This window comes from Halichoeres trimaculatus, unplaced genomic scaffold (assembly GCF_033239565.1).
Source record: "Halichoeres trimaculatus isolate MK-OKI-2021-1 unplaced genomic scaffold, fHalTri1.1 fHalTri1_scaffold_22, whole genome shotgun sequence".
NCBI classification, from domain to species: domain Eukaryota; kingdom Metazoa; phylum Chordata; class Actinopteri; order Labriformes; family Labridae; genus Halichoeres; species Halichoeres trimaculatus.
In genome coordinates, this window is record NW_027437200.1 from 12,490,128 (window position 1) to 12,517,720 (window position 27,593).

General features: G+C 39.7%; 1 protein-coding gene across 3 annotated transcripts in view; it reads left to right on the plus strand.

Moving 5' to 3' along the window:
* The window catches only part of adamtsl3 (ADAMTS-like 3), a 143,972-nt gene that overhangs the window by 76,452 nt on the left and 39,927 nt on the right, over positions 1–27,593 (plus strand). Inside the window, exon 1 of one of the 3 annotated variants that reach the window (XM_074662004.1) lies at positions 27,004–27,214. The exons of the other annotated variants lie outside the window; for them this stretch is intronic. Coding sequence (XP_074518105.1) covers positions 27,161–27,214 — 54 coding nt within the window. The 5' untranslated portion in view covers positions 27,004–27,160. Of the gene's footprint in view, positions 1–27,003; positions 27,215–27,593 lie in introns of those variants that run through there. 3 annotated transcript variants of the gene reach the window in all.

The window sequence follows — 27,593 nt, forward strand, 5'->3', positions numbered from 1 at the left end:
CTACCCCACTGCCTTTTGGAGGTCCCAGCCTGGTGAAGCCAAGAGAACCACATTAGTGCAGAGCTCTAGTTTTAGGGGCCCCAAGTTGGACACTCTTCCTATTGACAAGGGGCAACAGTGGTAATGGCCAATTCACTCTAAACATGATGGTAATAACCTCAGAACCCCATGTTACCATAGTATCACCAAGAGATATGGAAGAAGGTCTTCTTCAAGTCCACTAAAACTTTGCTTTTCCAAAATGTGAATCACGTGAATCCTCAAGAAATTACTCTTGATTTCCAGCGATAAAGTAATAATTGAATATAAAAGTTCTGCAATCCTCTGATGAAAGTGTTTTCACTGCAAAAAAATGCAATCTTATCAAGTGTTTTTGTCTTATTTTCAGTAGAACATGTCTTTTTAGACTTGATATAAGCCACGTTAAACTGATTGGTCCAGAAAAATGTCTTGTTTTAAGTTATTTAAGACAAAATGAGGTCTGAATTGCTTGAAACAAGTTAAAAAAAATCTGCCAATGGAACAAGAGAAAAGTTCCTTGTATTAAGACATTATTCTAGTTTCAAGCAAATTTTCTGGTAAATTTTTCTTGTTCCATTGGCAGATTTTTTTACTCGTTTTTGTCTTTAAATAACTTGAAACAAGACATTTCTCTGGAATATTTTTCAGAACACTTTTATCTGTGATAATGAAGTGTCTGTCTCAAATTTCAGTGCCTTTTATTGGTTGTCTTTACCCCTTTTCCCAATTTCAGACTCCTGAATGACTTTCCTTTATGCAAGGTTTTTACAAAACCATGAATGCTTTGTTTTTGTTTTGTTTTTGTTTTTGTAAAAAAAAAAAAAAATTGTGACATTAGAGATAAAGACCAGTCATGTTAAGACAGCAGCCATTGGAAACTGAGAGGTCTTGGATGAGTAGAAAGCCTGAAGAGAAGCTAAACTACAAATTTTGCTGAGAGGACAATGATAAACTTTAAATTCAACAGATTAGAGTTATTTATAAATGTTGTATCATATTTGCACGTGTTTGCTTATGACAAATGTATGCCTGTATTCATGACACCTTGACTTCTTACATTTAATATTCATAGATGCATATGACCGGGTAAATGCCGGGTAAATTCCCAAAATTCACAGAAAATTCTGTTGATTCTTGTTCATTTCAGAAAATTAACATAGAAAGTTATCAAGTTTGAAAATTTTGCAACCCTACTGGTACCTGTCATTATAACCTCACTCTCAAGGCTAGTCTGAGATGAAAAATTAAGTTTGTTGTCCCTTTGATTTGCAGGTGTTGTTCAAGTTTAATCACCATTCTTGTGGGGTTTCAACCAATCAGAATCAAGTGTTGGACACACTTTAGTACCATGTTAAAAAAATTGGGTTATATATAAAGGTTTAATAATCCACACCAATCATACTTCACCTTAGTAAAGTCAGATAAGGATTAAAGGAAGTTATGTAACTTATAAGAGTTTCAAGCCCCCTGTTGGACAGTGCTTGACTTCACATATCTGGCTGCAGAGGGCTTCTGGTCTCCACTGTGAAAACTTGGTGGTCCCCCTGTGGTGCATCAGAACAAACAGCTGTAAGTGCTCTGACCGTAAACATTAGGAACATGAAGCCTGTGTGCGCAGCCTTACAGCGGGGCCACATGCAGGCTCACACCCTCCTGCACAGACAGTTTTCACTCTCCAGGAGCCCTGGGAGAAAAAGTAATCTGTTCACAAACCACAAAATTGAATAATGAGCCTGACACTCTTCCAAGCTGAAGAGTGAACAAAGCTTGCAACACAAGACGGCATACTTCCACCCAGTCTCACAGAGGCACAACACAGGGGTGAACCTTTGACTTCAAATTAACATAATTTAAGGATTTCTTCAGGTTGTGGGCAAACTTTAATTGAGTCTATGCTCCTTCAAACACACACAAACATACACACACACACACTAATCTTTTACAACTTGTACAGTTATGGAGCTTATTATAAACTGCAATCTTGTGATGATTCATGGTTTTTAGAAGGTGTTTAACTTTTTATCAGGAGATGTACTGCAGAAACATAAATATGGATTAACATAAATATTAATTACTATAAAGTTGCAGTAGGGCAGGGCTCTGCAACCTTTACTTTCAAAGGAGCCATTTTGCCCCAGCTCACCTGGATTAAAGTCATTCCACAGCGACAAACTAAAGACTGTTAGGTGGATAAAACTCTTAACATAGTTAAAATCTGGTGAATAATTATCTAAACAAGAATATTTTTGAATTAATAAAATTGTACATGTAATGTCTCAGTTTTTTACATTTTTTACAACATTTGCAAAATTGTTAAGAAATTTTAAAGTTTAACAATTTTGCCAAAAATTCAAATTTTCAAAAATTTGTAAATATTTTTAAAAAAATTTAAATTGTTACAAATTTGAAAAAAAAATAGCATTAAAAACTTGGGTTAATTTTTCCAAAAAAGAAAAAAATATTTTCAAAAATTTTCAAAAAGTAAAAAAATATAAATTTAAACAATCAATCAAACAATTTAAGAATCTTAAAATTTTTGAAATTTCAAAAAGTTGCCAAATTAATAAATAAACAAATCTTAAATATTTGCAAAAATTGAATAAAAAAAAGTTTGGAATTCAAACAATTTCCAAATTAAAAATAACAACAACACAGTTATAATAATAATTTGCAAAAATAATAATGTAACATCACAATTTACATCTAACACTGAACATCAATGTTTTACATGGAGAGTAAAATTAGGTACAGTGTCATTTTGCCCAACCTTACAGGAAGAACATAAAGACCACTATGCAGCATTTCAAATGAAGATTCCCGGACGACTTTGGCAAGAAGAGCTTGGGCTCTCTGCATCAGCTGTTTTTGGTATTTAGTATTTCAGTCTCACTGTACTGTGGTGGAAACTCAATCCACATTAACAATAAACACAAATAAATCTGGTCTTAATGAGAGAACTGTCTGGTTGGGATTTGAAGCTGAGCCTACCATTCAAAAAGCCCAATCCTTTGTCTATTCACGATGACTCTGATGCATTGCTTCCTGACTTCTCATTGGGCAAGCCAAAGGTTATAATCAGAACGTGGGTGTTAATAGTGCACCAAAAAAAAAAGTGTTGGAATAGATTTTCATCAACACCTTATCACTTTTACTTTGAGAGCCATGTTTGATGTTTGGCACTCTAAACACTATCTATTTAGTGTTCATTGCATCAACACATGTAACCAAAGGCTGCAGGCATTTTTGCAGGTTGAAAATAGTGCTTCCCATGAGCACCATCATCTGCTATTGTAAAAATGTGACTTTTGCCAAATTTTGCATTTGTTTTGGAAGCAAATGAACGACTTCCTACTTTCTTAGTCCATGACAGCTTTTTGCAGGGTGCAAAGTAATAAGGTTAAATTTAGTTGACTGAAGGTCACCAGACTTGCTCCAGTTATGATAAAGAAATTGTGTTTGTCAAAAAAGAGGACAGATCTTGCTTCTCACTGCTAAACTTCACTGGCCTGTGTAGTTACACGTGTGCTATAAATGAATTCATGTTCCCCTGTGATAATCCAACCACCCATGGATACTGACAAATAGCATTCATAAAGAGACAGTTTTTGGGCTGATAATCTAATTTTTTTTTTATTTAATTTTTTTGAATAAGCGATATGTTAAATACGACTATTGAAAAAAAAACACTTAAAAAGCGTTCATGGGGCCTTAAATTAATTTGTGAAGGTATAGTTAGTTTAATATTAATTTGGAATGAAATTCCTGATCAGTGCTCTTTATGATCTTCATGTTTCACTGAGCTTTCTTCAAAAAATAAAAAATAAATACATAAAAATTAAACAAAAGACATAAAAGATATTCTTAACCATGCAACTGAAAATAAAATAAAAAATAAAAAATTATAATTAAAAAATATTAATTGTAATTATAATAACAAATTGTGTTTTTCTTTCGGTTTTTTTATTTTGTTTGGTGTAAATTTGTATTTGAGTTTTTGATTGCTTCGCATGTCATTTTTCTTTAACAGAATTAATGCAAAGCTAAAAGGCAAGCTGGCAGACAGAATTTTTTTTTTCTGATCATGTGTTTATTTAACATTTTATGAATGAAGGGGCAGATAAAATAAGTTTTTTTCTTCTTTTTGCTCCTTTTCATTTCTTCAAGATTTTTTTTTAATACATATTGGACTTTAATCTTTTTGTGTCAAAAAAAAAAAAAAACGAAGAAAGACAAACTAAACTTAACTACTTTGTGACAGTCGTGACATCATGTGTTTTTTGACATCATGCATGCTGCCTTTGCTATACTTGACTTGGAAAGTTTGAATAGTTTTGGTCCCTCGTTTGGATTCCTCTGATGCATCAGGCTGAATGTAAGCACAACCCGTTCTTTAAATAAAACATCAGCATAGAAACTGCAGCATTAGGGACAGGGCCAACAGCTTTGTTTTCCCAGGATAGTAATTCTGATGATTCCTTGAAGATACACCTGACACTGACTTTGGAAAAGCTGATGAGAAGTGCAGAAGTGCAGAAGCAGTGAGCGGCGATGTGTGATGCCAAGGTGATTTTGAAGGATCAGGATTTGAGTCAACCAGCTCTGAGAACCAGTTCACAGATGTTCAGAAGTCAGAGCAGGATAAAAAAAGATAAGATCAGAAAGAAGACGCTGAGGTAGAAGTGCTGTTTCAAGCAGCATCTGGCGCTTTAGAAGTTGAGCATCCTCCCACAACATGCCTGCGAACTGCCTGGATTCCTTTCCCCCAGCTTCTTCTCAAAACGCCGACCCAAATCGTAATGAAAGGTGACCCAGCGGAGCATCAGAGCTCACAGATTTATGAGTCCTCAGCTCAAGATGAAGATCCTGTGATGAAAACATTGTCTGGATGCTTCAGGCCAAGAGCCAGGGTGTTAGTTGACTAAAGACAAATATTCAGAGTTTCATTGTCCTCTGATGAAACGTCTGCGTTGTGTTGCTCTGCGGTGTGTCTGTGAAGATAGTCAGTGTGTGATTTATGGTATTAATCTTCACATGGATGCGCCGCCAAATGCGAATATCTGTGGTCACAATGAATCCATCAATCATTTGATCACTGAAGAAATCATTAATATCGCTGCACAAGCTCATCTCTGCTCTGTTAGATGTCAAAAAATATTGGAACAGACTTAGAAAAAACATGGAAACATCTTTTTCAGCTTATTCTTCACTGACCTCTGCAATATAAGACAGAGTTTATTTCCTCAGCGTTAAAAATGCTCTGCATGCTGTGAGGTTATGATTTGTGGCGCCGCGGTTTTACAGGTTCAACCGCAAGCAAATGAGCAGCATTTCTCACAATCAGTTTTTCTGAATGACCTCACTGTGATAATGATAGGGGGATGAAGTGAGTGCAGAAAGGCTTCTCTTCTGCTCCTTCTTTCACCGGGTTGCCATACATGATGGAGTGATGGCTGGAAGATGGAGGTGGAGGTGGGACGAGGAGGTGGTGGGGGGGCTTGAGGCCTGGCGCTGTTTTCACCCTCAATTGCATGGCGGCGCGCTGCAATAGACACCAATTAGAGGGCGTAGAGTGAAGCCCTTCTAGATGAGCTCAGCCTGCGGCTCCTGTCTGCACACACACACACACACACACACACACACAAATACGTGTGCATAAACGCTCAAACAGGGGCCCCACTAACTGCTTTACTGTGCAGATCCTGTCTGTGAATGTCCTTACATCTCTGTTGGTAAGAATTTGATGACCACAGCAAAAAGACACCAAGAAAGCATTTTTCTCCACAGTATCTGCTCATGGTTTAAAATGTGTTCATGTACAGTGTGTATGTGTGATGTCTGGATTTATCTGTGCTATCTATCTAATGGTAGGGATCATACACTTAAACACTTTCTCAAACTGTTTCTGATGCCAGTTTCTGATGGTGTTTGTCCTACTGCTATTTCATCCCCCATGCACTCTTTAAGTGTTTGTGTGTGTGTGTGTGTGTGTGTGTGTGTGTGTGTGTGTGTGTGTGTGTGTGTGTGTGTGTGTGTGTGTGTGTGTGTGTGTGTGTGTGTGAGAGTGTGACACAGGGTAATTGCAGGCCTCAAAGGTCCTATATTATGTTTCTTTTGTCTGTTAGTAACATACCCTATGTCCATGTTGGAGTTTTTGTTATGTTTGTCCCTTGTGTTTCTGTCTTGTGGATTTATCTGCTTTTTCTTTGTAATTTTTCTTAGTGATTCTTGTCTCACGCCTTCCCATGTGTCCTGTTTCAGTTTGTACTCATTGCTCCCTGTATGTCTGGTTTGGTTCTGTCATGTAAAGGCTTTTTTGTGATCATTCTAAGTGTTTCAGTGTTGTAGATTTATCGTGTTTTCTGTGTCTTTGGTATTCCTCTGTTTTAATCTAAGTTATTCTTGTTGTGTTTTCCCTCATGTTTTCTATTCACTTTGTACGTGTTCCCTGTGTGTTTGGCTTAGTTTTGCCTCCTGGCCTTGAGTTTCCCTCCTGTTTGATGAACCTTTGTTTTATTTCACCTGTGTCTTGTTTCACTCTTGTATTGATTGCCCCCTTTGCCTTCTAAGTCCATGTCCACACGTGGCCGAGTATTTGGGAAAACGCACATATTTTTATACATTTAGGCCTGTCATCTATACAAAGTCGCAGTTTTATGTCACTAAAAAGATGTGTCCTGAAAGCTCCGGCCAAAGTGAAGATTTTGGAAAACTCCAGTTTTGTGGTTTCGTGTAGACACCAGAAACTGAGTTTTTTGATTGTCAAACATTGAATAACAGGGGTTCATCCTGATTGGGTGGCACGAGTTTTACGTGTGAAATACACTGCTAAATATGGGTTTGGCATGCTTTGAGCTGCGTTCACTGACAGATTCGCCTGGTGCCTGTGGACTAGAGCCCGGCCGATTAATCGGGCCGATTATGCCTGTCACCGATTAATCAACATCATTTTTGAGAGATAAACAGAGACAAATGGTACTGTTATTACACACGTCCACCATTATCTAATGTAAGACTATAATACAGCGTTTTAACGTTGTGTAAGTTGCTCATTGTGTGTTTACAGTTTGACTTTTTTTTCTACTTACTGTGTTTAAAGTTTGGCTTCTTTAATTTAATAGTGTTTTGTCTCTGTCTGGAATTATATGGGTATTATAATAATTTGTGTTTATATACAGTATATATCCTGTGTATATCAATGAATTTCTTATATATATCAGCCGATATATCGGATATCGGCTTTTTTTTGCCCCCGGTATCGGTATCGCCATCGGCCCCGAAAATCCCGTATCGGTCGGGCTCTACTGTGGACGGAAGGATTTTTAAAAACCACTGAGTGGGGATATTCATTTTTGAAAATACCTGGCTACATGAGTTCAAGGCCCAAGTCTCTGTGTTTTATTCAGTTTCTTGTCAGTTGGACTTTTCTTATGACCTCGTCTCATGGTTGCATGCCCTGTGTCTTATCCTCCATTGTTTCCCCTCATGAAAGTGTTATGGTTTTTGGAATTTTTTGAGTTATTAAAGTTTTGGATGTTTTAGTTTCTGGAAATTTTGGATTTAGATTTCCAGAGAGTGTTGGATTTTTGATCTTTGGTTTTCATTTTCTGTTTCTGGACTTGTGAGTTCTGTTTTATAAATATGTTTGAGTTCTACCCAGCTTTAACCTCATTGTCTATACAGTAAAGTGAGTGAGTGAGAAGACAGTGATAATAAGGTGTATGCTGATTGGCTGCCTGAATGTTCTCTGAGGTGGATGAATGTGAATGAGTACAGACCAAGGGGCAACATCCGGTTTGGAAAAATGAAGCCAATGCGGAAGTTCTAAAAGTTGCAGTTTTCAGCTATGCTACAGACAGATGCAGAGGTGAAAAAGCACAATTGGGCGAGCCCTCCAGAAAAGGTCCTCATTGCCCCTATTCCTTCACAGAGGCCTGTGCATGTGGCTGATGTGCACCTCCTCTCAAATGTGACTAAGTGGCAAATCGTCCCAAACCACAAACCCAGTAAATGGTCTGCTCACCCCGCTGAGTGGGATCATGTTTCCAATATTTACAGCATTTCTAGAATCACCACACATCGGCCATACATCAGCCGTATATTTGATCTCCTCTGACGTCCTTTCTCCTTCCTTGTAATAGTGACTGTATGATATGGCAACATGTTTCACCTCCATAAGACCCTCATAACCGCTGTGAAAAAGCACACAGAAATGGTCAATCTGATGGTCATCCATACAACAAGTAGAATATAATAAGGGACTTCCATGTCATGCTTGTATTAGTCTCTTTAACTGACATCCAAATGTGACCAGCCTTTTGCAGCTGATACACAATGAATAAAATAATTACATTTCAAAACACACAAAAGCATAAGAAAACTATGAGACTAATCAGCCTCTTGTTGAAGAGTCTCCTCAATCTTTTACATGAAAGCAATTTAAGAGATAATGTAGTTTTGTGATTTAGACACAAGATGCTGCTCTTGAGCTGTAAAGCCTTAAAATAATACATCCCGGGGTTTTTTTTTTCATCTTCTTTGAGATCAATTCTTTCATTATAACCTGAGTCATATGACTTTGGGACCTTGTTATCAGAGATGTGTCAGTGTGTGCCCTGTCTGAGCCTTCTCCCTCCAGCGCTGGTGTGTTTTGTGTTAGTTTGCAATGCTTTCTTATCAAAGTTATCAAGGGAAGTTTCATGCCTGGAAATGTGTGTGTTGTCACGGCCAGTGTTATCTCATCGCCATCCTGTCTTCCTCCTCTCCTGCGGTTCAGTTTCACTCTGTGAACAGCCTCTGCCTGTACAACGGTGCAAACACCTCACCAGAAGGGAGTTGACTACGGTAGCACATTTAGACAGCTGTAAGCCCAAAAGCTCCTGACAAAACAAGGCAGAGGGTTTTTTATGTGGGGGCGGGATGCAATGGAGGTGCACTGATCTATTGCAGCTCTCTTCCTGTGCGGTTTCTCCTCAGTCGTGTATGTAAATGCCCCCCACCCCCCACCACCTCCATCACCTGGGCTGGCTTTGACTTGACACTGACCCAAAGCAAGAACACATGGGTTTTCTTTCCATGAGCGTGCACTTTGAGATTCTGATTTGTAAACTATGAAAGAGAAACTTGATGTGATTTCCACATTTCAGCCGCGCTGTAAAGGAACAAAGCCCGAGGCATCAGTTTTGCAATATAAACGGACTTATTTTATTTGAGGGGATGATGTATTACTTGGCATGCTAGAATACACAGTCTAGATATAACACAGGGATTCTCATCTCTGTCTCTCTCTGTGTAACTCTCTCTTACACACACAGACTCAGCTAACCCACAGTACCCTCAGATGCACAGACTGTCAGAGCCAGCAGCAACCTATCATCACTGCACAAAATCCTGTAACTCCATATCACAGATAATTTGACATTTCCCTGTGCAATCACCATCTATGGACGCCACAAGCAAGAAAATTACCAGAAAACGTATTTTCATGGTTCTACATAAGTCACATGGCCGCGTCTCATCACTGTGAAGTCAAACTGACATGCTTTAGTGTTCAGTGTCACAGATTTTTTTTTTCTAGTTTATGTAGCTTTTTTTCTCCTTTTAGCTTCACTTTTCTTATCCTCCTTCTCATGAGATATCCTACTAATGTTTTCTGATTTGTCTCAAGCGCTTAAAGTGTGTTAATGGGCTAGTCCTTTTAAAAGTGTGCCTGTTTCAAGCTGTAAGCTAGAAAACTGAAACATTCAGCTAAAAGACTCAGACTGGAACTGCAGAGTGACACGGTTACGTTTTAGCACAAGGGATCATTTTCCATACTGCTACTGGTTATTTTGGTACGATTGGCATTTGTAGGTGCACTCATTGCTGTCTTTACCTGAATTAGACAGGAAACAAAATTGAAATACCCTTTGTGGATAGCCTCCTGATTTATTAAACTAACAGGTGCTATTTTTTGCCACAGTGTCAAACAGGCTAATGAAACGTGCTAAAAAGCCTTTTGAGATGAGTTGATATAACATAAGGCTGTCCCCAGTGTCCATCATGCCATTTAGTATTAATTACCATTGTTGGGCAATAGTTAATAACCAACCAAACTTGATTATTTTAATTAATTAAATAAATAAATAAAAAATAGTGCCATTATGTTGCTGTATGTAGCGATCATAGACTGTTTATAGAGTGGACAGCGTGGCTCCACTATTTATCATTGTACGATTTTGAAGCCAAAATACCCCGTCACAGGCGCAGCCATTGTAGCAGTTGTGCAGCCAGACTCTGCACAGTAGAGACTGTGAGGGATTCTGGGAGAATCTGACTGCAGCCAGGTGACAAAAATAATAATTATTCTTTTCTTTCGAGAGTCTAATCACTTTTTGACTCTACCTCCCGACATATTTTACAATCCCCGAAAATTATACATGAGAACTGCAGATTTCAATCATCGTTAAATGTGACGTAAAGCTTTGTTTTTAACCTCGTTTAACTACTGAAAACAAAACTTTTCAGAAAAAAGAGGACTTGAATACAAGGCAGCCAGATTATATCTTCAAATCACCACAACACCAGACATAAGAAACATTTCTACGAGGTATATTAATTTTTTTAAGTTTGACTACAGCCCATCTGGAATGACTGGAGAGACAGATTTCTTTACCCATACTGCAGCCAGCCACCAGGGGGAGCAGTTTTTGTGGTAAGCTCACTTGGAACTCCCCGAGCAAGAGAGGCTAGGTCGTCTGACCTACAGTATTTATCAATGAGCCTTTAATCAGTATTAATTTGAAAAATCCAGAGAAAAACGGGAGAAATTCTAAACCAATTCAACAAAAGAACGTGTTAAAAAGCCTGAGACTAGTGCAAAAATTGGTGATGTTGGTGGGTTTCCTTACTGGTACAAGCGATGGCTGAAATCAAGTGATGGACAAATATTTTTTGCAACTTACCAGAGTAATCGACATCCTTCCTCATATTCTTCTTATTTCCCTTCTTTATCTTTTTACCCTGTTGTGATTTAAAGACAAACAAACAGATCATTTCACGTTGTAGGGTGTAGCCATTCACAGTCACTGCCAATTTTTTTTACCATTTCCCAAATGAGTGAACCTGGTCTCTTCTTGGCCATCATGGCACGAGTGATTTCCTGAAGACTGGGTTTCCCCAAGTCTCACAAATGATTGAAGGAATTATTGAAGCAAGAAGCATGTTAAATGTCTTCAAGTCTCTTGAAACCCAAAATGTGTTGCCACAGCAAAGAGTATCCACGGTGTTTCTTTTTGCTGTCACCAGGACTCTCAGACAAATTTGAAAGCAAGTTTTTGAGTCATGTATTTTTAGAGGCTTTGGTTAAAAACTATATGGTGTGTTCTGTGGGACAGTCTCTTGTTAACCTATAAGTGAGTGTTGTGTATTTAATGTGTTGGTGGTTTTGGAAAAGAAGCGCAGGATAGCAAAGTGTGTACACGCTCTTTTCCAGTTACATCCACGTTCTGCTTAGGGGTTTAGACAAGCGTAAAGGCAATCCAGTAACTTTTATGAGAGGAGTGGAAAGAGAAGAGAAGACTAGATGGACTGATAGTCTGAAACGGAGAGAGGCTTTACTGAAGAGTAGCTTATGCTCTTTTTCCGCTCTGTGTCCACCACTGATGCTCAAAACGTCAGTCTGTGTCCTGTTCAGAGCGTGTTAGCAAGAACTGCCAGTCTAAAAAAAAAGAGTCTATTCATCTAACTTTTTGAATTGTAATGGATACATGACATCTATCTCCTGTGCCTCTTCTGTTACATCTTCAGCGTGTCTCTCAGCTGATTACAGACGCACATGTGTGAGGAATGCCTGATTGCAGAGCTGAGCCATGGCCAGCTGATGGATCGTTTCCTCTCACTGAATGTGGGTGCTGCTGGACAAAGACCAGTCGATGTGCTGAAGTGTGGCTGCTTGAAAGAGCTGTCAACACTTCCAGCACCACAGTAACTTATGGACAGAGAGCTGTGTTGCATAAGGAGTTACGTCATGAGTCGGATATAGCATCAAATCAGAGTCTGATTCTTTTGTCTTTGTTTTGTACATTTTTATCCTTTAGAGCCAGGGCAGAGTTCAAGCTTTAAACAGGGTTTCTACTTCATGATACTTCAGGGTAGCAAACTTCAGAGCTGACTTCACCTGTATTTTTGACAGGAGACGTCCTCTTTTGAAGTTAGTGTGTTGTTTTAAATCTTGCACTAAATTAGTTATAGATTTACAATTTACTGTTTGGTTTTCTCTGAATCTTAATTTATAGATTGAAAACAAACTCTAAAAATGATGACATGGTTTTAAATTTAACTCTAATTTTTGTAGTTTTGACCATTGATTGTAGAACAGATAGTAGATCTTGGGGTTGGTTTATGATCAGATCATGCACTCTGGATTTTTTCTCTTTATTCATTTGACCAGCCAAGACATTCAAAAGTATATTAATAACAGTACTTTACTACCTCTCAGCTTGCCATGGCTGTAGCTTTTCAAGGCCAGCCACACAAGTCTGCTTTTAGATCTTCACAAATCTATAATTGTGGAAGACCACACACTCACACACACACACACACACACACACAGAAAGACAGTCTCTGACATTTTTGAACATAACAATCATTGGATCACACACTACACACTCTTTAAGACACAACACCACACTCTTAATATTTGGAGGAAGGTTTCCATATACATGACATTTTACATAAGCTTGCATGATCATGTGTGACTTTAGAAGATAAACGGACATAAAGGGTAATTGCCGTCATCAACAAGTTATCCAGGGCCCTGTTCTACGAAGTAGGATTACTTCCTAGCGAGGTGGCTTTGAGGATAGGTTCAGGATTCCCTGTTCTACAACACGGGATCACTCCTCAGCGAGGCGAGTCTCCATGGCAACATACGCTGAACGGCTAACCTGCTCCGGGGCAGGTTAGGTTCCAGATTGAACTCGTGGACTATAAAAACCCCGCCCACTGACCGATGAGCCCTCACGAAAAGATAGCTTGTCCGTTCTTAGAGGATCCCGTGGACATCGGAGCTCGCATTGTCAGAGGAGCACTCCAGCTCCACTCCTGAGAGTTTTCAGGGACCGCACCGACCCACTCTCTTTTTCTGATGACCACCTTAATGAAAGTTACCGGTTTTCCAGGGAGGGGTTGGTAGTACATGATACTTTCTACAGGTAGTTAAAGGGAATGAAGAACTCTCATTGCCGTAATAAGATCTTCAATGCCAACACCTCTGTTCCATGACAATATTTTATTGCCCGTCTTAAAATTGTGACAGGTATTTATTTATTTTTAAAATATAATTGATTATAAATATTTTTTTTGAATTTTTTAAAGTTTAAAAAAAATCTTTATTTAATAGTCAAAGACAAAATACAAAAGGGAAACATTCAAAATTTCATCAGTGAAAAGCAATACAACACAGGAGAAGAGAACAAATTCAGAGATTTAGGATATCACAAGGTAAGGGACTTCCCCTCTTCAAATCTATGGATTTTTTCCTCTGAAGTTCAGTTTTAACGCTCTTAAGAACTGCGTCACTTGTGATGACAGCATTAGCGCGATTTTTCCAGATGTGAGTGTTTGTGATTGACATGATGAGCCAGAAGAATCTCCGGGTGTTGTCTGTGAGTGTTTCCTGAAAGAGTCCATACATGACTGACTGCTTGTTGGTGGTGATGTTGAATCCAACTCCAGTCATTTTTTTTTGGGATCTCTATTGTTCTGTAGCAGTCCAGGAGCAGGTGTTGGATTGTTTCATCCTCAATATCTGAAGGCATCAGACAATTTTTTGTATTTATGAAACAGCTCCACTTAACTACTGCTCTTACAAGTAGTGTTTACGTTCCCTGGCATGCTGTTGGGCTGTAACTTCCAGTTGATGACACTTCACAGTCTCCTCTTCTTACTGGTTATTGCAGGTATTTCACCAGTGGCAGTTTGACAAGGCACCATAGAAATTTCAGATCAGGCTCACTGGTCATGTGCAAAAAAGACTGGCACGAGTAGCTGAGCTGCTTTAAATCCCCAGTTCCATCCAGGAAAAGCACTTTGGGTGTAAAACTCGTCCACAAAATGTCACTTCTAACTGGACAAAAATATTTAAAATACCAAAAGTGGCCAGTCTTTGGGTTTGAACACATCATTCAGGCTGATCACAGTGGTCTAATCCACTTCTATCTGCAGGTTTTAGTTAAAATCTTCTGTCATGCAAGCAGTAATGAGTGAGAATCAGAAACACAGTGAAGGAGCCGAGGCCTTTTTCTGAGATTTATTTGAACAGAAGTAATAAAATCCAAGCCATACAAGCCTTCATCATAAGGAATTGCTCTGAGAAGTGTTTTGCTGAAAACCTGATGGCATGCGAATAAAAGATCCTGTGAATTTTTGTGTTTCTCAAAGGGAATAGGAACAATGTGCTGGAGGTGTCATCCATTTTATCTTTAATCACTTCCATATTTGTGGGTCACACACAGGTCAGAAGGAGGAACTGAAGCACACACACTCCTTTGCTCTCTCTGTTATTGCATCATTATTTAACCAAGTGACGGATGTCAGATTTCAGAGGACGCTCCAAAGGTTAAAGCCTCCTTTGACCACCTTTATCATATTACTATCACTTTCTGCCATCGTCTCTGAGCCAAAGACAACACACAATACATTTTCAACAATGGAAAACACATGTTAGTGATGTGACTCACTTTAGGGTTAAAAACTGAAACCTTAGCTGAGTGTAGCGTGTACAGGAGATCAGACACGTCTCTCTGCAGCTAGAGAGGCTTCAAGTCTCTCAAAGTGTAAATACTTCGCACTCGCGCATCGTGAATTAGAAGCTGCTGAGACAAACCAGGTGCCTTTTTATTTGGAGGCGCTGCTTGGTGTCTACGCTCGACAAATTGCTCTTGAACTGTTGTGTCTCGTTTGGCAATTATGAACGAGGTTAAGGGGAGAGCCTGCTTCATGTCTGCTGTTCAGAAACCTGCGTTACAGCTTTGAACTTCTTTTCCCTGTACTCTAATGTCATGTATGCTGTAATTAGTCAGGATGTTGGTTCTGTGTCTTTTGGCATCATGATATTAACTCAAATGAGCTCTTTGCTTCAAGTAGTAGTTACAGCATTCTCTATGTTTTCCAGTATTTGTCTTGGTCTTATGCTTCATCCTTTTTTTTTGGACGAGGGGCATTTTTTGTTCATTAAACAACTTTGGATGTCATGTTTACACTCCTACAGGTTTGATGGAGGTTTTTGCAGCCAAGAAACATTGGTTTCCAAGTGTTGATTTCAACAAATTGCTGCAATATTTTCCCCTTGACAGTTTTTTGAATAAGACATTGTACTCATCAACAGAAACCTGTTATGAAATCCTTGTAGCAAAAGAATCTTGATTCCTCCTTCAAAGCAGAGCATTAACTTCAGTCAAGACCACTCTCGTCAAAATGATTATTTGTATGCACTAAGTCAAATTTAGCAGTATGACTGTTCTTGGAGCTCCGTTCCCTTCCATGTGCTTCAGTGAAATGCCAAAGCCAGAGGTGGGGAGAGCACACCTAAGAAACTAACACAATGCTTAATTTGTCAAACTCAACAAATAAACTTAAGGTTACTTCTTACAAGCCAAAGAGTGCCTCACATTGTCGAGAGTGTTGATAAAATCCTTGTAGCAAGAAAGTCTTGGCTCCTCCTTCAAAGTAGAGTTTAACTTCAGTCAGGATTACTCCAAGTCAAAATAATCATTATTTGTAAGAAGTCATTTAAATTTAGCTGTACGCGACTGTTCTTGGAGCTCCATGCCCTTCAGAACGCCAAAGTCTGAGGTGGGAAGAGCAGACCTCTCCTCGTGCTCATGTTTATACAGTAAAACCAAAGGCAGGGAGAGCAACAGCAAATAACGCATCACTCAGTTTAAAATGAGATTATCAGCACCACTATAGGTTACTCCTAACTGCTGTTTCTCAGCTTTCTGATCAGGTTGGACAGGATTGATTTAAAACATGGTGAAGTCTTTATTACAACACTGCACCACGCAGCAAAGTTTAGCAGAAAAAAGATCTGTTTTCCTTTACAAAAAACGATTTCTGTGATTAATTTTGTAGTGATGGTGGACAATGGAGCCAAACTGTCAGACAGAAAAAGGACAAAAGAGAAGACGAGAGCTAAACAGGAGAGGCTAAAGAAAAGGGTTAACAATGATCATTCCCACATAAAATGAAGAGTGAGGTTACGTTTGGTCTGTTTGGGGAGGTTGGAGTTGGCGACGCTACAAGTTACAGACATGTCTCAGAGCGCAGGGCTGTGAGCAGAGCCCATAGACTGTATATAGAGTGGACAGCATGGCTTCACCATTCACCATTGTACGGTTTTGAAGCCAAAATACCCCCTGTCACAGGCATTGTAGCTGTTGTGCAGCCAGAGTCTGAGAGTAAGAGTAGACAGTGAAGGATTCTGGGAGAATCTGAGTGGAGCTGGGCGACAAAAATAATATATATTTTTTCTTTCGAGAGTCTAATCACTTCTTGACTCTACCTCCTGATATATTTCACAATCCCCGAAAAAAAATACTTGAGAATGGCAGCTGTCAATCATCATTAAACGTGACGTAAAACCGTGTTTTTAATCTCGGATAACTAAAGAAATGAAACTTTTCAGAAAAAAACAGAACTTGAATAAAAGGCAGCCAAATACTATCTTCAAATCACCTCAACAATTAGACGTGAGAAACATTTCTACGAGGTGTGTTAATTTTTTAAACTTTGACCACAGCCCGTCTGGAATGACTGGGGAGTTGGATTTTTTAACCTATAGCCACCAGGGGGAGCAGTTTTTATTGTGTCCTCACTTTGAGCTGAGCAATATGACGTCCATTTTTTTCACAGTCTATGGAGGAGCCAACAATAGTGGGCTACTACACAAACTGGGTTTACAAAGTTTGCCTGTTGTCACGTCTCAGAGAATAGCGCTGCGTAGCCGTTAATAAATACCTTATCTTGCTTTGTATCCAGTAAAAAGTTGTCTAAAAAAAGTAGTGCTAAAGAGAAGATCTGCTCTCCATTCGTTCCAATTTCTAGTCATTTTCTCAAAACATCTTGTTAAGAGTGTTGTCTTCACAACAGTGCAGAAGTGCTCATGGGAAGTGGAGTCTTTATCCTGGAAACACATGAATCTGTCCGGAAGGTCCTCACAGCCCCTTTAACCAAAAGAATGGAGTACACTTCTTACATGCTAAAGAGCATCTAACCCTGCTAAACAGTGTTAATATGAGGGATTTGGGCCTATCTTCTGTCACATGGCTGTATGATTCAGTCCATACAAGTACCCTTGGTTTTATAGTCTCAGATGATACAAGACAAACTGCTTACACTGATGTTTGTTGATTACAATGACTTGCAGTGCTGCTGCCGGCTTTTCTACTTTCATGTCGTCAGATAAAACCCCCTTTGTTTGGGGAGGGGGGGGTGTCCTCTACTTAGGCTTCTTTTTCTCTTAAAAGAAAGAAGTTACTCTTCTTCTCAAAAGCAGGTCAACAGCCTACATGTAACGTCAGCGTTGTTAATTTTGAAATGCACGAGGAAACCAAAGCAAATTAGTCTCTCAGACAGGAAGGACTTCAGGGGGGATCAGGGGCGATGAGGCCAGGATGTGTGTGGACTGTTTACGGCCCCAGGAGCAGTGATGTCCTCTGTTCAGTTTCACCGGAGCAGAAGAGAAAGAGGACGAAAAGACATGTTGCTCTACAGAAACTACAGAAAGTATGAGGTGTAGGCTATATTTACTGTGGTAAAGGGATGATGATGATTTCTCTTACATTTACATTTATGATGCAGAAAATCAATTTTAAAAACAGGAACAGCCTTTTTCTTGGTTTTGGCCCCGCCGCAGCAGTTTCTAATCACTGCCACCTACCTGCTCAGGTGCAGTCTTAGCTAGGTGACATCCCAGCAGATTAAACCATGCAGGGATATTTGATTTAGAAACTCCTTGTACATTATGCTTTCTTAGTCATAACCTCATGGCAGAAGTCAGCACTCCAAGCTTTTCTCTTTTTTAATAACAAGAGCAAAACAAACATGACAAAGAGAGCAAAACAGGATACTAAAGTCAACAAAAATGTTTCACTCAGTGTTTGTAAGATTAATCCTGTACCAGAAAAAAAAACTTAAAAAACTTAAGCACACCAGCAGAATATATGTTTAAACAGGTCTGGGGGGCTGTAATTTCCAGATGATATGGTAATATGGTCTAGATTTTGAGGCACAAGGGATCAGTTAAAGCTGATGCTGGCGTGGAGTCCATAAATAAGCCCTGCTGTTTAGCATCTGCCCAGATCTGGATGTGGGTCCCACGCTCCCTTGTTTCCTTCTGGTCCACCTTGGCGGGCGAGTTTAGCCCACTCAAGTGGATTTACTCTGCTAATTTATGCCCATCCCCTCCTGTCATACCCTCTTTAAAACACAGCAGTGGCAAGCATGGGGTCAAGCAGGGAGTCATTTGGGAGGCGGCAGGCAGGGGAGGACCCTGATGGAGTCGGCCTGAACAATCACTAGAAAGCCGCTCAAACACATGGGCTCTTCAGGATGTGCAAATGAGAAAATCTCTGTGCACAGGAATAGGAGCGAAGGTTCAGGAAGCAGTAAATGTCAATTCTGGTTCTTAATTACTCTCACCATTCCTCTGCTGCGCTGTAGGCTACATGTGGAGTTTAAGAGACTTGCTCAGGTGGGACCAGATTATAGTTCCACCTGCACTCTTTTAAAATCTATTAACCTACAAAGAAAACACATTTTTTTAAAATCCTTTTTATTTTCTAACCTTATTCTCAACTTAATCTTGTCTCTATATGTCATGTTTTATATGATGAAAATCAGATACTTAGGCCCCATTTGCATGACGTCTCACCCCAAAACGCTAAAACTCAGTGAAAAGAAGTTGTTTGCACAGAAACGCAGAGGGACTGAAAACACTGTAGTAAACATGTCAGGCCTGTAGTCGGCGCTATAACTGTCTTGTCCAGAAGCCGCTTTTGGTAGATCTCCACTTAAGTAGGGTTGGGTCCATCATCTGGTGTTTTGGCAAATACTAAGTGCAGAAGTGGAGCAACAGATGCACATTTTGTTGAAAGACAGTCAGCAGCACAAGCACAACATGATAGTCCAAGATGATCATAACAGCAATACTGTTGTGTGTTCGTGTGCGCATGACATCAGCATTTCCTCTGAAATGCTGGTTAACTGTTTATATGACTACAGTGGTGGCAGCATTTCAGAAAAATTCCACTCTGGAGGTCGTTTTCAAAAGTTTGCATTTTAGGTTGGCTAAAACGGCGTTTCCGTGTAAACGAAAGGCTGAAACACAACAATACTTTTGTATCTCATTTTAAAACCGTTGTCGCGTAAATGGCTCCTTAAAGTTCCACTAGGTGAGTTTCCTGTGTCCTGCTTTGGGGACTTTTCCAGGACTTGGGCTTAGGTACTGGAGACTTGACCCAGACTTGACTCAGATGAAGAGGACTCGACCTGAGGATCAAGGACGCAAGACTTGACTCTGACTTGAGCCATGGGGACTCAACTATAACATTGACTGTTTATTTTATCAAGTTCAAATCATCAAATTATCGTTTGTCTTATATATGAGATTGATTTAACACATTATGAACATTGAGCTTTCTAATTTAGCTAAAATTGGGCTTCTTGGCAATATCAGCATACTGAAAATACCCATTTAGTTCAATGTAAAAAAAAAAAAATAATAATAATATTTTATGTTAGTTTTGTATACAGTGTATTATTTCCCCCTGTAAAATTTGAAACCTGCTGAAACAACATCACCTGGTGTTCCAGTCTAATGCAAGTTGACAAGACCTTTACGTGCAGCTGCTCCAGTGAAAAACAAATGGTTGTGTTTTTTGTTTCTGCTGCTTAAAGTTCAGGACCCAACATCCAGGCAGAACAAATGTCTTCCTCAGCAGAGCTGTAGGGAGTTGCAGTCAGAAGGTCTGCTGAACTCTATGCCAGTAGCAATGCATCTGTTTAAGGCCAAGTTGGAGTTGCTCTTTCCCTTGTGCACATTATTTATCCTGGAAATGGCCTTACATGCAGGACTGTTCTTCCTCCTGCCTCAGCCATGATACAGTATCCTGTGAAGGTGTGTTTATGGCTCCCTAAATCTGTCATCTTCAGATTACCAACAAGTACTGAAACCAAATATTGTCTGTATCACTTATTGACCCAACAGTTCAATTGAATTGTTTAAAAAGGAGAAATATGACAATTGTCATGAAGTGTAAAAGGTAATACATGGAGTATTTTAACGTGCATGTTTTATCTGTAGCCGCTGCTTTCCCTCTCATCTGGTTTGAATTGGATTCAGCCGATCACCAAGGACTTACATCTTTGTTTTAATCCTGTGGGGTTTTTTTGAGGGTGAGGAAGTGTGGTTGACTTTCAGCTGCAGGTCATAAAAAAATCCCTGTCATGGTGAAACATTTTATACTGTGGCCCAGAAAGCTTTTTAAAACAATAGCTTTGGTGTAAATCATGCCTGCAGCACATGCATCGTTTGCAGGAGAGGTGGGAGGCTACCATTTATCCCGCCTGAGCCATTTAAGATGCCTCATGGGAACCTGAAGGTCTGCGCTCATGAGTGTAACCCACAGCCATTCTCTGGTTACTTTAGTTTCATTTGTCTCTGTTTCTGAGAGCTATGGGCCTGTTAACACAGGTCATCACCCCATAATATGAAGATCTTTTAATTAGAGCATTTATTTCTCCACAGAGGAGTTCAGGATCAGTCTGAGTGCTGCTGCTTGGAAAGCGTACTCAGAAACCCCTTTACAAGACCTACAAACACTGTTGGTTTACATTTCTATGTTACTTTGTATGTATGAGCTTTTCCAGTGTAATTTCATCTCACTGCAGACATTTTAGACTGAGTTGTTCAAATTTTCAACCTTAATTTGCAGTATTTATTATATAGCCTTCTAAAAGCATCAGGCACGCTCCAAAACATGGATCAACGACTCCGTTTGTTGACCTGTGCTGTAATGTAGAAATGAGCAACATACTGAAAGGATGATATAAAGTCATACCACAGTTATTTAACTGAAAAAGAAAAATCTGGTAATGTTCAGCTTTGTGGTAAAACTTCTGACATCATGACAAATACTTTCCATGCTGACTAAAGAAATAACTTTTGGAGGAAGTATGTGGTAAGGCTGTTTAATGTAGCTTGTTTTGTTTTTTTTGGTTTGTTTTCTTGCTTTTTTAATTTTGGATGAAAACCTCATTCTAAAATTATTTCAGATGTAACCTGAGTGGGGTTTTTGAAGCCTTTTTGATTCATGTGTTTCTGTTTGACAAAGTTTCGATCATAGAATGATCTCTTTTCTCATGGATAACCAATGTATTTCTGGTGACATGCTGACCTGCTGTAACTGAAAGACACTTGGAACATTTAGCTTTGTCGGCTACTGCCTCTGTTAACTATGAAGTGGATGGAAAAGTCACGCCTGAACTGTGTCTTTTGATACCTTATTTTTTTTATTTTTTTAGTATTTTATTTAAAACTTTTTGCAGTAAAGACATAGAGAAACACAAAAACACTTAGCAGTGTCAAACAAACTTATTGAGAGGGGAAAAAAAGAAAGAACATCTCTAAATGTCCACAGCTGTCGGTTGACAGCAAGCATTAATTCAGAAAGAAAAACTGGCCATCTCTTTTTTTTTCCTTCTTTGAAACCCCATTCTTAGTACAAAACAAATAAAACACACACAAATAAATAAATAAACAAATAAATACACATGGGAGGGTGTCCATCAATCTCATCAGTCAATCTGCGAAACTGAACGAGTTTTACAATTAGGATAAACTTATCATAGCAGCACAGACAATGATGTTCATATTAAGCTTTATCTAGCAGTAACAGGAAAGGTTTTCACACCCTTACAAAAAACCATCAGATTTCTGTTTGCCAAGTCGAATCTGCTCCATCCTAACAATGAGAAGCATTTCATTGGGCCACACGGTGGAAACACGGGGGAGTTGCAGACTTCCAGTTTAGCAATATCAGTTTTTTTTCCCCTAATTTATACCTTATAATATCTTATTTAAGGAAAAAATGTGTAATTATACAACAGAATTTTCAAACCGGGGCAAATAGTAAGTTAGTTGAGACTTCAAAATCTGATTTGGAAATACCCCTTTTTCTACCAAGCTGGTGGTACTAGTCCTACTTCCAGGCTAGTCCCCAGGTTAGCACCAGTTCTTTGGTACTTCTTTTCCACCAAGCTGGTTGCAGGGCTGGTTCGGAGCTAGAGCCAGACTTGGCACCAGTTCTTTGGTTTTTCACAGACTACGCAGACTATGGTTGCTCGCTCTCAAAACTGGTGCTTGGCAATCACCAACTCTTTGCTGGGCCAGCAGAAAGAACCACGCTACGTCAGGGGCTACGGGCTTATGTCAGGGGGTGGGGGCGGGATTATTGACCAACCAAAGCAGAGTAAAAACACGGAAGAGCGCCATTTTTAATAAGATGAGTTTGGTAGGCGGGACAACAGAAGAAGAAGATAGGCTAATAAACCGGCACTAGCTCTAGCCCTGGAACCAGCTTGGTAGAAAAGGGGTTTGAGTCTCCACCAACCAAGCACCAGCTCCAGATATTTAAAACTGGGGCTTAGCAAGCACCAACATTTTGCTAGGCCAGAACATAGCATCAACCACATCAGGAGGTGGGGGTGGGGTTATCTGAGCAAATAGTCTGATTTTTTTTTTTAGTTTTTTTTAGTTTTTTTTAGTTTTTTTCCAAAACTTGAAATGGAGGCTAGACCAAAGCCACAGTGGTCAGAGGAGGAGACCCAGTGCTTCCTGGCACTGTGGCCTTCCAAAGAGATTCAGGGGAAATTGGCAGAGCCTCACTGACAAAACCCAAAGCTCCAGCAAGAGATTTCTGCAGCAGAATACAAATTATATATCATACACATTACATATCATCTTATAATCAATTATTATAGATGTATCCACTTGAAACCATATAATCATTTAGTGGTGTTAAATGAAAATGTACAGGCTACTTTAGAACTTTGGCTTCAAAGCGATTACCATGTGTGATTCATGAAGGACTTATTTATGCATTAATTTTCAATTTTACCTCCAAGTAAAGCTTTAATAAGTACAGTCAAGACTAAGTGATGATTTCAGGGACAGCAGTGTTATCAGAACTCATTGAAATGATGGTCACATTTACAAAAATAATGTATGAACATCTGTTTGTGGACAATCAGTTCCCCACTTGTGCAACCTGATACCTCAGTCTGCCCTTGTATGAAACAACAATGCAATCTGTCCTTTTTTCTCACTCCGTCGTCATCGTCATGGATTATTGTTCAAGCTGCCAGCAGACACCTCCAGCGATGTTGTGGTATGGAGCTGACTCCAAGTGTGTGTCAGTCAAATACATTAATTTCCTCCCTGGGTGTTTGGTTTTGGACTCCGGGCACATCATCGGTGCCACGGTTTATTTTCTATAGTCATACATTTGCAAATATGAGAAGGATTTCTTCTGAAAGCAAATATCAGAAGGTTATGGATTAAGGGTGCAAGAGGGTATAATGTCTGTGTGTGTGTGTGTGTGGGAGGATGTACACACCCAGGTCTCCCTGCTTTCACTGGTGTTAAGTGGACAGTTGAGAATGTCTGGGTGCGATAATTCCCAAGTTCCCCAAATGTACAGACACCCTCCTCTACCAAGGCAAACAAGCCGAGTCCCATACTGTCAGCAGCCAGGTTAGAGCTTCAGACAGGTTTTCTGTGTATACCTGAAGTGTTAAACGTGTGTTTGTGAGTGTGTGCTGGCTGTGTGTGGAGAAATCCGCTCCGATGTTGTGATTAGGGCTGCTGGCTATTTGCTCTGGAGTGCAGCACATTCCTTGCAGCCTTAATTGATAGCAATTATGTGGTTTTTGATTTGATGTTTGATTGGGAGACGGATTTAAAGTCTTGATTTGAAGGGCACAGACTTTTTATTGTCCTTGGAACGTCAGGTTTTAAAATGTCTGAATGATGGCCTGCTACTCTGTAAGTCACTTCAAGGGGCACCAGCGGGTTGGCACTAACTCTGTCTACCCTCTCCCTTTCTCTTTTTTCAAAGTTCTCTTTCAGCTTTTGTTTTTCTGTCTTGACATTACAAAAGCTAAAACTGGAAAGTTACTCAGTCTACAGAATATTCCCTCTGTGCCAAAAGCTGTCTGTCTCACTGCTTGTTTTTCTCCATAACCAGAGGAATTGTCCCTCCAGGGGACACCTGGCGTGTTCCCCAGCCTCCACACTGCAAATGTTCACCCGCTTAAGCTGCCAGATGTTATGAAAGGCTCTGCTGCATTAGACCTTTAACTCTTAAAGGAACAAAGTAAAGTCACCTCGGCTGAGAAGTCCACTCTGATAACTGTAGTGACCAGACTGTCATCTGATTTTACATGGAGCTCTTGTGTTTCACCCTTTGTTACACACAATACAAAGTAAAGACTGTACAAAACCATGGACGGAGCAACAGCTGTACTTAGTGAAGCCATAACTTCTGGAGCTCTCCTTGGTCACTAACTGCAGTGAAGGTAGTAAAATCTGCCTCTGTTACCATGACAGATGTTTAATGGGTCAGAAACAAAACTAAAATACACTAAATAAGTTTTCCCTCATGCTCAGTGCTGGAAGTAAATTAAAGGGATATTCTTGAGGGACTGCTTTCTGAGTTGTTTGAACAGAAATTTCAAATATCCCAGAAAAAAAGTCAAAACTGACCACAGTTTATTGAAATCCAGAATCTCATAGCAATGCCAAAAGATTCATAGAGAGTGGCTAATGCTAACAGAGCTCACACCATCAGCTTTTGGTCCTCTGTGCAGGTAAATATCCACACACACCTGTTACACACAGCCTACACCTAAGTAGAGCATTATAGCATTTATTGGTTATTTAATGTCCACAGGTGATTAACGGCTCTGACATATCAGGCTAGTCTCCACTAGCACAGTATCAGAATCAGAATCAGAATTAGAATCAGAATCAGAGTACTTTATTGATCCCTGAGGGGAAGGTTCATTTCAGTTACAGAATATTTAAAGACATATAAAAAAACAAGACATATAAGACATATAAGAAAACAAACATAGGGAAACACAGAAATGAGATGAACCTAGGAGCTGCCAGCTGCCTAGCACCCCTTTGCAAAAGATGTCAAAAAAAAAACATCACTAGAAGAAGAGAGGGAAAAAAAGGTCAATTCCAGACTATTCCCAATAGGGGGTGTAGTTTGAGGTTGAGAAAAAAGTATGTATGTCCCTGTTTCCATGAAATGTTTTAAATAGAAAACAGTAAACCGTTGTTTGGTTTGGCAGTTCACTTACACAAACTGACATTTGGTTGACAGAAAAGGCTACCTTTAAACATGAGTTTTCAGAAATGAAAATGCAACCCAGTGCGATAACATATTCACGTGGCACGCAGATATTCCTCTAATAGTTAAAGATTACATTTCCAGTGAAATAGCCACTTAGGGTGGCATGGTCTGGCATGCATACCTGGGGTCTTTTATTTCAGTACAAAAGCAGAGACAAAGGGGCTGTTCTTGTGTAAACACTACCTTGTACCTACATATTAATATTTTTGCATCACAGCTCATCCAGGGTGTCTTGGTTTAATTGACTAAATAATGAAAGTCCAGCACCGTCAACTTTTTAATATCCCAGGCTGGAAATGCTTGTCAAATGTTAGGTTAAAGCTGTAGTGCATCCACCTGCCACTGTGTTGTGGCTGCACAAAGTTATGCTTTACTACCCAGATGTAAACAAGCACAGAATACAGACGGCATTCCATGAAGTTAATATATGAAGGTGGATGTCAAAATGCACAGAGGACCTGGGCTGGTGGTGCTAGCTCTGCTAATGTTAGCCACACTCTGTGAACCAAATTGATTAAATTTATCCTCATCTCACACTGGGAGGAGATGGAGGTAAACATGTTTACATTGATTGATTTAACAGATTATTGCTTTACCTGTAGGTTATTTGGTCAATGTTAGATCCACTTTTTGAGAATTTTAATTTTGTATCCACATATTTCTTACTTCACATGCTGAATACAGCAAATAAAGATAATGCCATTTCTTTCAGATTCAAATGGTGCGTTCAATCTCTATCCAAATCCCATTCAGGAGCTCATGCAGTGTTCCTTTGTTCCTTAATTCTGTTAGCCTGTATGTTTATCTTTCTGTTTATGAGTGGAAATCTGAAGTCCCTTCTAAAGATGCTCATATAAAAACATATAATCCACATCAAAGTGTGGTTGAGCTGTAAACAAGCTAGCAGATTAGATTTCTCTGTGTGACTATGAAATTTTGGCATTTGGCAGAAAATGAAGCAGAGGCATGCACAAATGAAAAGGATTGAGAAACAGAGGAATGAGGGGAATAAAATAGCAAAAAAAAAAAAAAAAAAAAGACAAGCAGGGAGGAAAATACGAGACTGAAATCTGAGTATCAGGAAAAGAAATGGAAAGTATCAAAAGGGGGAGAAAATTGGTTAACAATTGTTGTCTGTCTGCCATTATTCTGGCTCTCTGACCGTCTCATTCTCCCTCCTTCCCTCTTTCAGACACACACACACACACACACACACACACACACACACACACACAAGCATACACACACACAAACGTGTGAAGCTGTGAAGCTGCAGCTGGCCCAGCTCCTTGTTTGAACTAGCACGCTTGACTGAGGCCCATTTATTGATTGGCCAGTGCGCCAGACCTGAAGGACTCATGGGGCTTGGACCCCCCCCCCCCACCCCCCTCCACCAGATTACTCCCCCCACATTTAAAAACACACACGCACACACACATTTGACACACACTTCCAGTCCTCCTCCTTCTCCACCTCCCTCCCTCCTTATCCCCTTCCCCAAGTTACTCCTGAGGAAGAAAGGAAGCGAGTCAGAGCGGAGACGGCAGCCAGACAGGACACACAGTGACCTAAAGAGACGGGCATCTCGCACTGGACTCCTTTACAAACACACACAATACTCTCTATCACACACACACACACCAGAGCTGGAGTGAGTGACCTACACACTTTGAAAGAGCATGGAGCAAAATGTTTTATCTCGCAGGCTACTGGTGACAGCTCTTCTCATCCTGGTAATGTAACACTTGCTTTTGCTTTTTAGTTTTATTTCTCTCATTGACTTTTTTTTGCCTTTGTCATTTATTTTACAGTTAATCCCGTTAATTATTACAAGCATAAATATATTACTTGACTACAGCATGAATAAGTTGTGTTTGATGATAATTTGACTTTTGCAGGAGAAATGTCTCAGATGACCCTCAGTTAGTGCGACCCGGCTCGTCTAATTCTTTTCTCACCTCCTCTGTGTTTTTGATCAAAGTCCTGAAAATAGACCTGTCATGCCCACAGAGGTCAAAGGTCAGGACTCCCTGTTACACTCCTGTGGCTGCCGAGCTTGCAGCGTGACGGTGACTACAGTCCCGTGCAGCACTGAGCGCATGACAAGGGATT